Below are 16,065 nucleotides of genomic sequence, written 5' to 3'. Positions count from 1 at the left end.
TATGTAAGATTCCAGATTCTCAATAGTATAGTATGTTCTTAGTGAGTTAATATGCTAAACAACCCATTCAAACTATATAAAGAATATGGAAATAAAACACATTTTTATTTTGAGATTTTTCCTTTTTACAGGAAATAACTTAGATTAGCTGATTGTTAGTAGTAAGTGCTTTTTTTTTTTAGCTTGAATTTCTTTTAAAAAGCCTATTATTTACCTCAAAAGAGATGATAGAGAAAACCTTTGATATAGTGCCAGTTACATAATATAATATGGTATGTTTTGTCCTATACAGTGGATGCAGAGGTGATTTACTGCTAATTGCTTTGTGTTTCTTGTAAACCCATTTTGTGTTTATATAGATATTTTCAGAATAATTATCTGACCTACTTTCTAAAAGAAAACTTACCTTTAAGAAAAAATGTTTTTTGACTGATTACTACAAGGGAAAGATTAAATATTTTCATTCAAAGACAAGCTAGTAAGTTTATCATGAACTGAAAATCCCCGCCTCTGTCTTTCCAGTGATATTTATTTGATCCTTTTACATTTTGTTCTCATTATATTGTCCTTAATAAATAAAATGTGTATCTGTTTTTTGTATATCTATTGTATACATTTTGTGTTCTAAGTGATTTTGAGCGTTTATTTTCCAGGATATATATATATTTTTTAATCAGAGCACTATATCTAGAGATCAACAAATAATGGGGAAAGATGTTTAGTCAATAACTTTTGGTTTAGTTAGAACATTTAATGGAACATTTAGTCAGGAATATCTTTCTTACAACTCATTTTTTATTACATTATATCTTTTGTTATTAATAATTTATCTATATAATGATTTATTCATTCCCAGGCACCACTCCACCTTTTTCCACAAGTAAAATATATCAGGAAAGCAGGGGCTTAACATTGTGTTGGGCACTTTTCTAGGCACTGAGTATACAGCAGGGAACAAGATAATTACAGTCCCTGCCTTTCTGGAGCTTAATTAAGGGGTGACAGTCAGATATTTATAATAGTGAGTGTGAATTTTTTAAATTGACCTTTTTTTTTTTTAAGAGTAGTTTTAGGTTCACAGCAAAAATTGAATAGAAAGTACTAAGAGTTCCCTTATACTCCCTGCATGTCCTGCCTCCCACACCACAGCCTCACCCACTATCAACATTCCTATTTTTAGATTGTCTACATTGATGTAATTATGGATATGGTTGGTTGTAAATCTACCATCTTATATTCTATTAATCTTGTTTCTTCTTTGTTCTTTTTCCTTCTGTTTTTTTTTGGATCAATTGAGTTTTTATAATAATTCTATTTTATCTGTACCATTGGCTTCTCAGTTATCTCTCTTATTTTTTCTGGTCTTCTGTTCATAATATACATTTTAATTTAGTCTACTTTCAAATATTGTTATACGACTATATGTATAGCATAAGAATCTTAATACTGTAAAGTTCCATTTCCTCCCATCCTTTGTACTATGCTTTGTTAATTATTTTTCTTTAGACAGTTAGCTTTTAAGGCAAGCGACGTGAGACATTTTTATTTATTTATTTTTAAAGATTTTATTTATTTGAGAGAGAGTGCATGAGGGGGCAAGGGATGAGGGTAAGGTAGACTGCTTACTAAGCAAGGAACCAGATGAACAGACAATCTCTGCAGCTCAGTCCCAGGACCCTGAGACCATGACCTGAGCTGAAAGTAGATGCCTAACCAACTGAGCCACCCAGATACCCCAACATGACCCATTTTTAAAACATTTGCTCTATTTTTACCATTTGTAGTGCTCTTCATTTCTTGTACACGTCTGTTAACAGTGGATTCTGTCAACTGTTGCTAATCAAGAAAAGTTTTTTTCTGTTTTGAAAGATACTCTTATTAGGTATTAAAGTCTTTGATGGATCTAGTATGGGTATGGATGTATGCGTAAATATGTGTGGATACACAAGGGATTTATCCTGCTTGTGGTTCTCTGAGGCTATTGGATTTAAATTGTTTGTTATCTTTTATTTGGTTAGGAAGATTTTCATCTATTACCTCTTCAAGTATTTTTTGCCCTGTGTTCTTATTGTTCATTCCCTCTTCTTCTGGGGATCTAATTATGTATACATTAGATATTTGCTAATATCTCACAGCTCTTAGATGATCTCCTCTCTTTTTTTCTACTCTTTTTCTCTTTGTAATTCACGTTGGATAATTTTTATTGACCCATTTCCAGTTTCTTGACAACCTCCTTACAGGATTCTCCAGTTCTGATACTGTACTTCTTATATTTTATATTACCATTTGACTTTTTAAATATTTTATTTATTTATTCATGAGAGACAGAAAGAGGCAGAGACACAGGCAGAGGTAGAAGCAGGCTCCATACAGGGAGCCCAATGTGGGAATCAATCTCAGGACTCCAGGATCACACCCTGGGCTGAAGGCAGGTGCTAAACCGCTGAGACACCCAGGGATCCCCACCATTTGACTTTTTAATAAGATTTTTCTTTTTCCTATTGAAGTTCTATGTCAATACATGTTCTCTTTTTCCATGAGATCCTTCAACATATTAATCTAATCACAGTTATTTTGAAGTCCACCATGTGATCATGGCAATAGGTGGATCACCTTTGTATGTCTTGTTCTTTGTTTGTTTTTTTTTTTTTTTTTTGCATTATCTTTTGATTAAAAATTTTAGTTTTCTTGTCTTTCTGTGTCTGTCTTATAAATTTCATGTTTTTTAAAATTTTTATTTATTTATTTATTCATAAGAGACACAGAGAGAGAGAGGCATAGAGACATGGGCAGAGGGAGAAGCAGGCTCCATGCAGGGAGCCTGACAATGGGACTCGATCCCGGGACCCCTGGGCTGAAGGCGGCGCTACACCACTGAGCCACCCGGGCTGCCCTGTCTCATAAATTTTGATAGAATTTTAGATTCTTGCTCTTAGACTTATTTTATGGTTCTAATGTCCCCAAATCTCAAACTGAGAACTCCAAATCTCTTTCCATTATATTTGGTCCTAGTGTGCAGAATGTTGCTAAAATAAATCCTAGACTGATTGATATTAACACAGATTCATATACTCTAGATTCTCAGTAAAGCACTATAAATACTATTTTCTCTTGTGATTTTTAATAACATTTTCTTTCTCTAGCTTATTTTATTATAAGAGTATAGTATATAATACATTTAACATACATAGTATGTGTTAATTGACTGTGTATATTGACCTCTGGTCAACAGTAGGTATTAGTAGTTAAGATTTTAGAGAGTAAAAAATTGCATGTGGAGTTTTGACTGTGTAGGGTGTCAGCACCCCTAACTCCTGCATTGTTCAAGGGTTAATTATATGAAGATACATGTAACTAATAATAGCCCCTCAAGATACATGAAGCAAAAATTGGGGCACCTGGGTGTCTTAGTCAGTTAAGCATCCAGATCTTTTTTTTTTTTTATGATTTTATTTATTCATGAGACAGAGAGAGAGAGAGAGAGAGGTAGAGACAGAGGCAGAGGGAGAAGCAGGCTCCATGCAGGGAACCTGAAGCATCCAGCTGTTAATTTTAGCTCAGGTCATGATCTCAGGGTCATGGAATCTAGTCCTGTGTCAGGCTCCATGCTTAGCAGGGAGTCTGCTTGAGATTCTCTCCCTCCGTCTCTCTGCCCGTCCCCACCTCTCTCTCTCTCAAATAAATAATTTTTTTTAAAAAAAGATATATGAAGCAAAAATTGAAAAAATTGGAGGGAGAAATAAACAGCTCTATAAGAGTAGTTGGAGATTTCAATATACTACTTTCAATAATGCATAGATCAACTTGATATGAGTAACAAAATAGAGGACTTGAACAATATAATAAACCAGTTAGACCTAACCTATATATATAATATTCTACCCAATAGTAACACAGAATACACATTCTTAAATACACACAGAACATTCTCCACAATAGAGCATGTGTTCGGTCAAAAGAAATACTTCAATAAATTTTAAATCAGATACCATACAAGGTATCTTCTCTGACTGCAATGGGATGAAGTTAGAAGTCTATAATAGAAGTAAAACTGGAAAATTCACAAATATGTGGCAGTTAAGCACACTTTTAACCCATGAGTCAGAAAAAGAAATCATAAAGGAAATTAGAAAATACTTAGAGATGTATGAAAGTGAAAACATAGCATACCAAATCTTAATGCACTGCTCAGTGCTCAGTGGGAAATTTACAGCTATAAATGCCTGTATTTAAAAAGAAAAGAGATCACAAATCAGTAACCTAACATTATATTTTAAGAAACTTGAGAGTGAACTAAACCCAAAGCTATCAGAAGGAAGGAAAAGTTGAAAATGAGAGCAAAAATAAACAATAAAGGAAAAAGAGTAGAGAAATCAGTAAAAACAGAAGTTGAGGGATGCCTGGGTGGCTCAGGGTTGAGTGTCTGCCTTTGGCCCAGGGTGTGATCCTGGAGTCCCAGGATCGAGTCCCGCGTCGGCTCCCTGCATGGAGCCTGCTTCTCCCTCTGCCTGTGTCTCTGCCTCTCTCTCTGTCTCTCATGAATAAATGAATAGAATCTAAAAAAACAAAAACAAAAGTTCATTCTTTTGCGATCAACAAAACAAAGTTTCTTTAGTTAGGTTGTCAAAGATAAAGAAGATGTGATTTATGTATACAATGGAATATTACTCAGCCATTAGAAACGACAAATACCCACCATTTGCTTCAACGTGGGTGGAACTGGAGGGTATTATGCTGAGTGAAGTAAGTCGATCGGAGAAGGACAAACAGTGTATGTTCTCATTCATTTGGGGAATATAAGTAATAGTGAAAGGGAATATAAGGGAAGGGAGAAGAAATGTGTGGGAAATATCAGAAAGGGAGACAGAACATAAAGACTCCTAACTCTGGGAAACGAACTAGGGGTGGTGGAAGGGGAGGAGGGCAGGGGGTGGGGGTGAATGGGTGACGGGCACTGAGGAGGGCACTTGACGGAATGAGCACTGGGTGTTATTCTGTATGTTGGTAAATTGAACACCAATAAAAAATTAATTTATTAAAAAAAAAGAGAAGATGCAAATAACTAAAATCAGAAATGGAAATGGAAACAACTAACCAACTTCACAGAAATAAGAGGATTCAAAGAGAATAGTATGAACAATTATACATCAATAGATAGATAACTTGGAAGAAATGCACAAATTCCTTAAAACATACACATTAAACTTACTCAAGAATACAAATTCTCAACCCATATGTAAGAGTAAAGAGATCAAACCACTATTCAAAGGTCCCCCAACAAAGAAAATTCCAGACCAAGTGGCTTTACTTGAAGTGAATTCTACTTAATTAGTGTTAATTTAAAGAATTAACACTAATCCCTTTCAAACTCTTCCAAAAAATTGAAGAGAAAGGAATACTTATTCTATGAGGCCTGCATTACCCTAGTACCAAAACCAGATAAAGACATCACAAGAAAATAAAAATTTTATACTAGTGTACCTTATGGATATAGATGTAGAGGTTCTCAACAAAATATTAGCAAATGAAATCCAGCAGTTGTCAGGGGCACCTGGCTGGCTCAGTTAGTAGAGCATGCAACTCTTTTTTTTTTTTTTTTTTAATTTTTATTTATTTATGATAGTCAGAGAGAGAGAGAGAGAGAGAGAGAGAGGCAGAGACACAGGTAGAGGGAGAAGCAGGCTCCATGCACCGGGAGCCCGATGTGGGATTCGATCCCGGTTCTCCAGGATCGCGCCCTGGGCCAAAGGCAGGCGCCAAACCGCTGCGCCACCCAGGGATCCCAGCATGCAACTCTTAATCTCAAGGTTGTGAGTTCCAGTCCCATGTTGAGCGTGGAGCCTACTTTAAATAAATAAATAAATAAATTAATTAATTAATTTAAAAATTCCAGCAGTATATTGAAAGGATTATTCACCATGACCAAGTGGAATTTATCCCAGGAATGCAAGGGTGGTTCAACATAAGAAAATACATCATGTTAATAGAACTAAGGAAATGCTAGGGTTGCCTGGCTGGCTCAGTTGGTTAAGTAGCTGGCTCTTGATCTTGGCTCAGGTCATGATCTCTGGGTCCTGGGTTCAAGCACCATATCAAACTCCAAGCTCAATGGGGAGTCAATTTGAGGATTCTCCTCCCGTTTGTATACGTACTCTAAAATAAATACATAAAATTAAAAAAGAATTTAAGGAAATGACCACATGATACAGAAAAGACATTTGACAAAATCTAACATCTTTTTTTTTTTTAAGATTTTGTTTATTTATTAATGAGAGACGCAGAGAGGGAGAGAAAGGAAGAGGGAGAAACAGGCTCCATGCAGGGAGGCCGATGTGGGACTCGATCCCAGGTCTCCAGGATCACGCCCTGGTCTGAAGGTGACGCTAAACCGCTGAGCCACCCGGGCTGCCCTCCAACATCTTCTTTATGATTACAAAGTATTTGGAAACTAAGAATAGAAGAAAAATCCCTCAACATGATAAAAAGTATTTATGAGAGACCCACAGGTGACATCATACTCAGTGGTGAGAGATTGAAATCTGTCCTCCTAAGATCAGAAACAAGACAAGAATACCTGCTTTCACTGTTGGTATTCAATGTTGTACTGAAAGTCCTAGCCAGAGCTAATAGAGAAGGAAAGGAAAGATATCAAATTAAAAAGGAAAGGGTAAGACTATCTCCAGTCACAGATATATATAGACTGATTCTATATATAGACTCCCAGAGAATCAACAAGAAAGATACTAAAGCTAATTTAAAAATTTGGCAAAGTTGCAGGGTACAAAACACAAATCAGTTGTGTTTCTGTATGCCAGCATTAAACATTTGAAAAGGAAATTAAGAAAGCAATTCTATTTACATTAGCACTTAAAAGAATTAAATACTTATGGGGAAAAAAATCTAAACAAAGAGGTAAAAGTCTTGTATACTAAAAACTACAAAACATTGCTGAAAAAATTACAGCGGACCTAACTAAATGGAAAGACATTTCATGTTCATGGATAGGAGGACTTAATATTGTTAGATATCAGTGCTAACTAAAGTGATCTATAGATTCAATAAAATCCTTATCAAAATTCCAACAGCCTTTTTATCTTTTTCCAAATTTTTATTTAAATTCCAGTTAGCTAACATACAGTATAATTTTACTTTCAACTGTAAGATTTGGTGATTCATCACTTAGATACAACACACAGTGATCATCATGGAGTGAGCCTTCCTTAATACTCCTCACCCATTTAACCCATCCTCCCACCCTCCAGTAACCCTCAGTTTGTTTTCTATAGTTAAGAGTCTGGTTTTTTTTTTAATATTTATTTATTTATGATAGACATAGAGAGAGAGAGAGAGAGAGGCAGAAACAGGCAGAGGGAGAAGCAGGCTCCATGCAGGGAGCCGGACGCGGAACTCGATCCCGGGACCCCAGGATCACGCCCCGGGCCAAAGGCAGGCGCCAAACCTCTGAGCCACCCAGGGATCCCCAAGAGTCTGTTTAATGGTTTGCCACTCTTTCTTTTTTTCTTTTTTTTTTTTTTACCCTTTGTATTTCATCTGTTTGGTTTCTTAAATTCCACACCTGAGTGAAGGCATATGGTATTTGTCTTTCCCTGACTTCTTTTGCTTAACATAATACTCTAGCTCCATCCGCATTGTTGCAAATGGCAAGATTTTGTTCTTTTTTATGGTTGAGTAATATTCCATCTTTATACATTCATCAGTCAATGGACATTTGGGCTTTTTCATAATTTGACTATTATTGATAATGCTCCTGTTAACATTGGGGTGCATATACCTCTCTGAATTAGTATTTTTGTATTCTTTGGGTAAATTCCTAGTAGTGCAATTGTTGGGTCAGAGGATAGTTCTCTATTTTTAACTTTTTGAGGAATCTCTCTACTGTTTTCCAGCTGGATGCACCAGTTTGCATCCTACCAACAGTGTAAGAGGATTCCCCTTTCTCTGTATCCTCAGCAACATCTGTTGTTTCCTATGTTGTTATTTTAGCGATTCTGACAGGTGTGAGGTGGTATCTCATCATGGTTTGGATTGTATTTCCCTGATGATGAGTGATGTGTCTGTTAGCCATCTGGATGTTTTCTTTGGAAGAATGTCTATTCGTGTCTTCTGCCCATTTCTTAACTGGATTATTTGTTTTTGAGTGTTGAGTTTGATAGATTTTAGATACTAACCCTTTATCAGATATGTCATTTGCACATATCTTCACTCATTCTGTAGGTTGTCTTTAGTTTTGTTGATTGCTTCCTTCACTGTTCAGAAGCTGTTTATCTTGATGAAGTCCCAATAGTTCATTTTTCATTTGTTTTGATCAATTTTGAGTTATTATTTTTTTTGTATGGGGAATAAGTTCTGGATCCATCCTTATCCATCCTTTTGCTGGATATTGGATGTTGGATATTCAGTTTTTCCAGTGCCACTTGTTAAAAAGATGATTCTTTTCTCTACTGAAGAGTTCTAGCACCCTTGTTGAAAATAAACTGACCAGACACATGAGAGTTTATTTGTAGGCTCTCTATTCTATTCCATTGGTCCACTTATCCATCTTTATGCCAGGACCATAATATTTTAATTTAATTTAATACTGTAGCTTTGTAGTAATTTTCAAAGTTACTAAATGTTGATTCTCCAATTTTATTCTTCCTCTGTAAGATTGTTTTGGCTTCTTAGAACTCCTTCAATTTCGTATGATTTGAAAATAAAGTTTTCCATTTTTGTAAAAAAGGTTGTCAGACACATAGATCAGTGAAACAGAATAGAAAACCCAGAAATGAACATACAACTATATGGTCAACCAATCTTGGACAAACCAGGGAAAGAAGACAGTCTCTTCAACAAGTGGTGTTCAGAAAACTGGACAGCAACATGCAAAAGAATGAAACTGTGGTACTTTCTTATATCATATACAAAAATAAATTCAAAATAAATGAGAGACCTAAATATGAGATAAGAAACCATCAAAACTTAGAGAAGAACACGGGCAGTAACTTCTTTGACATCGGCTGAACAACTTCTTATTGGACAGGTGCCTAGAGGAAAGGGAAACAAAGGCAAAAATGAACTATTGGGACTTTATCAAGATAAAAAGCTCCTGCAGACCAAAGGAAACAATAAAACCAAAGACAACTGAGAGAATGGGAGAAGATATTTGTAAATGACATATCAGAGAAAGAACTAGTATCCAAAATCTATAAAGAACTTATCAAACTCAACACCCAGAGAACAAATAATCCAATCACAAAATGGGAAGAAGACACGAAAAGACATTTCTCCCTAGAAAACATCCAAATGGCCAACAGACACTTGAAAAAATGCTCAACATCACTAAGTATCAGGAAAGCACAAATCAAAACCACAATGAGATAGCACTTCACGGGCAGCCCCAGTGACCCAGCGGTTTAGCGCTGCCTTCAGCCTGGGGTGTGATCCTGGAGACCCGGAATGGAGTCCCACGTCGGGCTCCCAGCATGGAACCTGCTTCTCCCTCTGCCTGTGTGTCTCTCTCTTTCTCTCTGTCTGTCATGAATAAATAAATAAAATTTTTAAAAAAGAGAGAGAGAGCACTTCACACATCAGAATGGCTAAAATTAAGTCCAGAAATAACAGATGTTAGCAAGGATACAGAGAAAAGGAAACCCTCTTACATTGTTGGTGGGAATGCAAGCTGGCACAAGCCACTCTGGAAAACAGTATGGAGGTTCCTCAAAAAGTTGAAAATAGAGCTACCCTATGACCTAGCAATTGCACTACTAGGGATTTACCCCAAAGATACAAATGTGTAGTGATCTGAAGGGCCACCTGCACCCCAGTGTTTATAGCAGCAATGTCCACAATAGCCAAACTATGGAAAGAACCCAGATGTCCATCGACAGATGAATGGGTAAAGAAGTGGTACATATATACAATGAAATACTACTCAGCCATCTTTATTTTTTTTAAAGCTTTATTTATTCATGAGTGACAGAGAGAGAGAGAGAGAGAGAGAGAGGCAGAGACACAGGCAGAGGGAGAAGCAGGCTCCACATAGGGAGCCTGATGTGGGACTCGATCCTGGGTCTCCAGGATCACACCCTAGGCTGCAGACGGTGCTAAACCGCTGTGCCACTGGGGCTGCCCTACTCAGCCATCTTTAAAACTGAAATCTTGCCTTTTGCAAAGGCGTGGATGGAGCTAACATGTATTATGCTAAGTGAAATAAGTCAATCAGAAAAAGTAAATTATCATATGATCTCACTCATATGTGGAATTTAAGAAACAGAGGATAATAGGGGAAGAGAGGAAAAAAGTCAAGTAAGATGAAATCACAGTGACAAACCATAAGAGACTCGTAGTCATAGGAACCAGACTGAGGGTCGCTGGAGAGTTGAGGGGTTGGGTGGATGAGGTAACTGGGTGATGGACATTAAGGAGGGCATATGATATAATGAGCACTGGGAATTATATATGACTGATGAATCACTGACCTCTACCTTTTAAACCAATAATATATGTTAATTAATTTAAATTAAAAATATGTTAAGAAAAACCGATAAAATTATTAGAAGAAAGCATAAAGGAAAAATCTACATCATTTTAGATTTGCATTGGTTTCTTGAATATCACACCGAAAGCACAGGTGACAGAAAAAAATATATACTTATCATAATTAAAAATTTTTATGTATCAAAAGATAGTATCAGAGTCATAAGACAACCTACTCAATAGGAGAAAATATTTGCAAATCACTTATTAGGTAAGGGATTAATACTTAGAATATATAAAGAACTCCAAAAACTTGACAACTAAAAAAAAAATCCAATGCAAAAATATTTGTATATGTGCTGCCGAAGTGAACACTGGCAAAAATATTTGAATAGACATTTATTTCTTCAGAGAAGATATACAAATGGCCAATAAGCCAATGAAAAGATGTTCAATATCATTAGTCATTAGAGAAACACAAAAACCACAAAGAGATGCCTATTCACACCTACTAGGATGGTATTATAGTTTCTCCTTAAAATTATATGTTGAAGTCTTAACCGTCAGTGTGACTATAGTTGGAGACAGCTTTTAAGGAGATGCATTAAAGTTAAGTCATAAAAATGGGGCCTAATTTAATAGGACTCATGTCCCTACAAGAAGAGGAAGAGACACAAGGAATCTCTATATATATGTAGAGAAAAAGCCATGTGAAGACACATTGAGAAGGTAGCTCTCTCTAATCTAGGAAGAGAAGCCTCACCAGAAACCAGTGCTGCTGGCATTTTGACCTAGTACTCCTACAAAAGGAGTACTGACAATACCTACTCTTATCTTTTGCCTTCCATCTTGTTCTTGTCTGCACAATGACCTCCCACAGGGCTACATGTTCCAGGCCCATTGGAGGTTAATGTATACTCTAGATGGAATGAGGGAAGGCTTACTCTGATTATCCTTCTGGTGTATAGATTGCATCACCACTTTTTTTTTTTTTTTAAGATTTTTATTCATTCATTCATGAGAGACACATAGAAGCAGGCTCCCTATGCGGAGCCTAATGTAGGACTTGATCTCAGGACCTAGGGATCACGACCTGAGCTGAAGGCAGACACTCAACCACTGAGCCATCCAGGTACCCCTAGACTGCACCACTTCAGATAACGTAGTAGAGATCCCTCTGGCATACAGATGATGCTAATTTAGATAACTACCTTTTGACCTCACCACAATGATATCCCGCCCAAACTCCCCACCACTGCTCTATAAATTCTGTAGATTAAGGTCTGGACTTTGTGGAAAATAGCTGCATAGTGCCAAGATCATCCGTCCACCCAATCCCCTTTTCAGTAAATTGCCCTGAATAAAAAACTGTAAACAGTATGGAGTGGCTTTGATTTTTGGTCTCAAAGTGCCTTCTCAGTCTAGAGCATATTTTACTGCCCCTCCTCCACCTTCTAATAGACTTCTGGCCTCCAGAACTGTGAGAACATAAATTTCTGTTAAGCTACCCAGTCTGTGGTCTTTTGTTAAGGCATCCTGAGCTGTCTGATATATATAATTAAAAAAAAAAACCAAAACTGACAATATGGGGCACCTAAGATGCTCCATTGCTTAAACACCTGACTCGATTTCAGCTCAGGTTTTGATCTCAGGGTCATGAGTTTAAGCCCCATGTTGGGCTCCACGCCCAGCATGGAGTGCATACTTAAATACAAACATCCATACATACATACATACATATCTCAAAATAAATGTTTGTGAGGATGTGGAGAAATTGGAACCCTTGAGCATTGTTTGTGGAAATATAAAATGCCACAGCCACTATGGAAAACACTTGTCATTTTCTCAAAAGATTAAAACATACAATTACCATATGAGCCAGCTATTCCACCTCTAGATATGTAGAGGTGGAACTGAAAAGAACTGAAAACGGGGAGTTGAACAAACAGTTTTATGTCCATGTTTATAGAAGTATTATTCATAACAGCCAAAAGATGAAAACAACCCATGTCCATTAACAGATTATAGCATAAACACAGTATGGTATATACATGTAATGGAATATTATTCAACCATATAAAAGAATGAAAGTTTAATTTATGCAGCAACAACACAGATGGACCTTGAAAACATGCTTAATAAAATAAATGGGACTGAGTAGGGTAAATATAATATGATCCTACTTGTATATGAGATACCCTGAACAGTCAAATTTAAAGAGAGAAAGTAGAATAGAGGTTATTGGGGGCTGAGGGAAGGAAGAAAAGCCTAATTATTGTTTAATGGAGTTTTAAAGTCCACAAACTGGGGATGATAAAGAAGTTTTAGGTATAGATAGTGGTGATAGTTACATATTATTGTGAATATTTAATGCAGTTGAAGAGTAAGCATGCTTACAAATGGTTAAAATTCTAAATATCGTATATATTTTACCATACATGCAGACATGCACACACAAACTCCTTAAAAAAAAAAAAGCACCACTGATTTTATTAGAAAAGTCTTTAAGTATTAGTGTAAACTATCAGGCTCATGGTTACAAGTACAAGGTTTCCAAAATTGGAATGTTTGTATGAAAGCTGTTTTCTTTGACATTATGGATTCATTTTGTTCATTTACAAGGAAATGTCTAACACAAAATGAAGTCTGAATAACCATAGTTTATTTGTTGCTTTCTAATTAAAAATTATGTTCCATGAAAAAATCAACTAGGTCCACTCACAACTTTATCACACAAGAGCTTTGACTTTAGATAATTGTCTCAGTTCAAGCTGCTATAGCACACATGCCATAATTTAAACAACAAATTTATTTCTCACAGTTCCAGGATAAAGGTCCCAAAAGATCAGTATCTGGTTGAGGGCCTGCTTTGCAGAGGACTCTCTTCTTGTATCCCCACATGGCAAATAGCAGAAAGAAAGCAGCAAGCTATTCTATGTTTCTTTTTATAAGGGCACTTACCATACTCATCAGAATTCTACCCTCATGACTTAATTACCTCCTAATACCATTATATTAGGGGCTAGGAATTCAACAAACAGTCCATAAAAATACCCATTGTACTTTGATAATGCTGCAAAAGTGCTTTATGCTTCCATAGCATTTTTAAAAAGATTTTATTTATTTGAGGGAGGGAGAGGGTGGAAGGAGGTGGGGAGAAGCAGAGGGAGAAGGACAAGCAGACTCTGAGCTGAGCATGGAGCCTTACTTGGGAGCTAAATCCCAGGAACCCAAGACGATGACTCAAGCTGAAACCAAGAGTTGGATGCTTAACTAAGTGAGCCACCCAGGCATGCCCACCATTTATTTTTTTTTAAGATTTTATTTATTTATTCATGAGAGACAGAGAGAGAGAGAGAGGCAGAGACATAGGCAGAGGGAGAAGCAGGCTCCATGCAGGAAGCCTGATGTGGGACTCGATCCCAGGACTAAAGGATCACATCCTGGGCAGAAGGCAGGCAGTAAACCGCTGAGCCACCCTGGGGTCCCCCTGCCATTTTTAAAAAATTGTGATTAAAAAGCACACACAAAAAATACCATTTTAACCATTTTAAGTGTACAGTTCTGTAGTATTAAGTATATTCACATTGTTGTGAAACATTTCCAGAACTTTCTCATTTTGCAAAACTAAAGCTTTTGTCCCATTTTGTCACACACAATAAGACAAGTACTTAAGGACTGAGATTTCACAAAATTAATTTTTTTGCTCCATCAAGGACATCTTACGTTGAAACAACTGGCATTTTTAAAAATTTGCGCATGCGTAGCAGTGAATAATATAATCACTAATATCTAAAGTTTGGTACCACTGCCTCCATTTGCATTAGGGGTTTTATACCCAATTGCTTTAGTACTATCAGTACAAATATGAACACAGTGAAAAGGGCAAATAATACCTTAGTGTTATTGTGAAAATGGTCTTGAGTTGCAAACTTTTTGAAGAGTTCTTGGGAAGCATCCATAGACCACATGTTGAAAACCACTGATTCAGATCTGTGTCTTGGGAAGATCACTTTGAAAAAACAAAAACAAAAAACAAAAAACAGAACAAAACACAGGAAGATCACTTTGGTGATAAGATAGAAGGAGGGAGATTTGAGAAACGAGACCGGTTAGTTTGAGTGAAAGAGGAAGAAAGCCTATATTTGAATAATGAAGTGCAGATAAAAAAGAAGAGATCGATTTAGGAGCTATTTCAGAAGTGGAATTGATGTACAGAATTGCAAGTTTGTCTTTGGACTCATGAAATTACTGCCTTTGTACCAGATTTTATTTCTCATTTCCATTTGTCCAGTTTACATCATTTACTTAATTACTCATGAAAATTGAAATTTCTCCAATACCATAGGAAACTAAACTAAACTAATAACAGATCTGGCAGAGGAATAAGCTAGCTATTCAGTTATCTGCTTCTACTTACTACTTTAGTATGGGAATTTATAACCTTGTTCTTTATCAACTTCTGAATATACCTGTGTGTTGAATATAAAAAGTAATTCATACGTAGATCTTTATGTCATTAGTTTAGTTTTAGTCTTTTCCACTGTTCAGACTCAATAACAAATAGCACAAATTGTTTAAACACTTGGTTTAAACACTTGGTTCTTGATATTTCAGTTTGAAGGCTTTTTTCCCCCCTCCTCAAACAGCAGTTCAAATGCTTCACCTTCAGAAGGTGCACCACTAGTAGGAGGTTATGGATGTACTCCTCATTCATTCCCAAAGTTCCAGCACCCTTCTCATGAACTTTTGAAGGAAAATGGCTTTACCCAACAAGTGTACCACAAGTATCGTCGAAGATGCCTAAGTGGTAAGATGCTTGTCCTTTGTGTAGCTATGTTTAAAACTAAAATATAATATTTAAAAATGTGATATTTAACATCAGGCTAAGATATTCTTTTATTTTGTTATAATTACCTTAATTACTTATGTATTTCATGTATTTTTGTAGCTTAGCTACATGAAGAAAGTTTAGCATATTCTTCTTACCATTGACAAATGCTTAAATTTGAGCAATGAGTCAGAAAATGGATTCATACTTATCCCTTACTTAGAAGAAACCCAGATACATTTTGGAGATTAATATGTTTTAGCTTTTCTTATTTTAAGCCATGTAAAATGTCTGCTGATTTGACTTTAATAAGTTTCTTTAACCAAAAAAAAAAAAATGTTTTATTATTTTAACTTTTCCAGAGAGAAAACGCTTGGGAATTGGCCAGTCCCAAGAAATGAATACCCTCTTTCGTTTCTGGTCCTTTTTCCTCAGAGATCACTTCAATAAAAAAATGTATGAGGAATTTAGACAACTTGCTTGGGAAGATGCAAAAGAAAATTACAGGTCAAATATTTTCTCACATTTTTACAGTTAAAGGGAGTTTTCAAAAAAATAATTTAAAAACTAGTACTGAAATGGCCCAGTTTTGAACTATGAGGGTAGCATAACGTAACTGGAAAGAGGGCTATATTCATTTCCTATTGCTGCATAGGAATCCCCAAACTCAGAAGCATTTATTAGTTTATAGTTTCTAAGGGTCAGGACCTTAGGAATAGCTTAGCTGGGTGGTTCTGACTCACAGGTCTCATGTGCAG

General features: G+C 36.2%; 1 protein-coding gene across 13 annotated transcripts in view; it reads left to right on the top strand.

Moving 5' to 3' along the window:
• The window catches only part of LARP1B (La ribonucleoprotein 1B), a 130,027-nt gene that overhangs the window by 105,637 nt on the left and 8,325 nt on the right, over positions 1-16,065 (top strand). For 8 of the 13 annotated variants that reach the window (XR_005373933.1, XM_038564666.1, XM_038564667.1 and 5 more), the window contains 2 exons: positions 15,126-15,286; positions 15,670-15,814. The exons of 2 other annotated variants lie outside the window; for them this stretch is intronic. Coding sequence is in view for 8 of the 11 variants with exons in the window: in XM_038564666.1 (XP_038420594.1) it covers positions 15,126-15,286; positions 15,670-15,814 (306 nt within the window). In the remaining 3 variants the exon portion in view is untranslated. Of the gene's footprint in view, positions 1-15,093; positions 15,287-15,669; positions 15,815-16,065 lie in introns of those variants that run through there. 3 more of the 13 variants (XR_005373934.1, XR_005373935.1, XM_038564674.1) reach the window with 3 other exon arrangements.

This window comes from Canis lupus, chromosome 19 (assembly GCF_011100685.1).
Source record: "Canis lupus familiaris isolate Mischka breed German Shepherd chromosome 19, alternate assembly UU_Cfam_GSD_1.0, whole genome shotgun sequence".
Lineage (NCBI taxonomy): Eukaryota > Metazoa > Chordata > Mammalia > Carnivora > Canidae > Canis > Canis lupus.
Note: the sequence above shows the minus strand (reverse complement) of the source record. Positions and strands in the feature narration are given on the sequence as shown.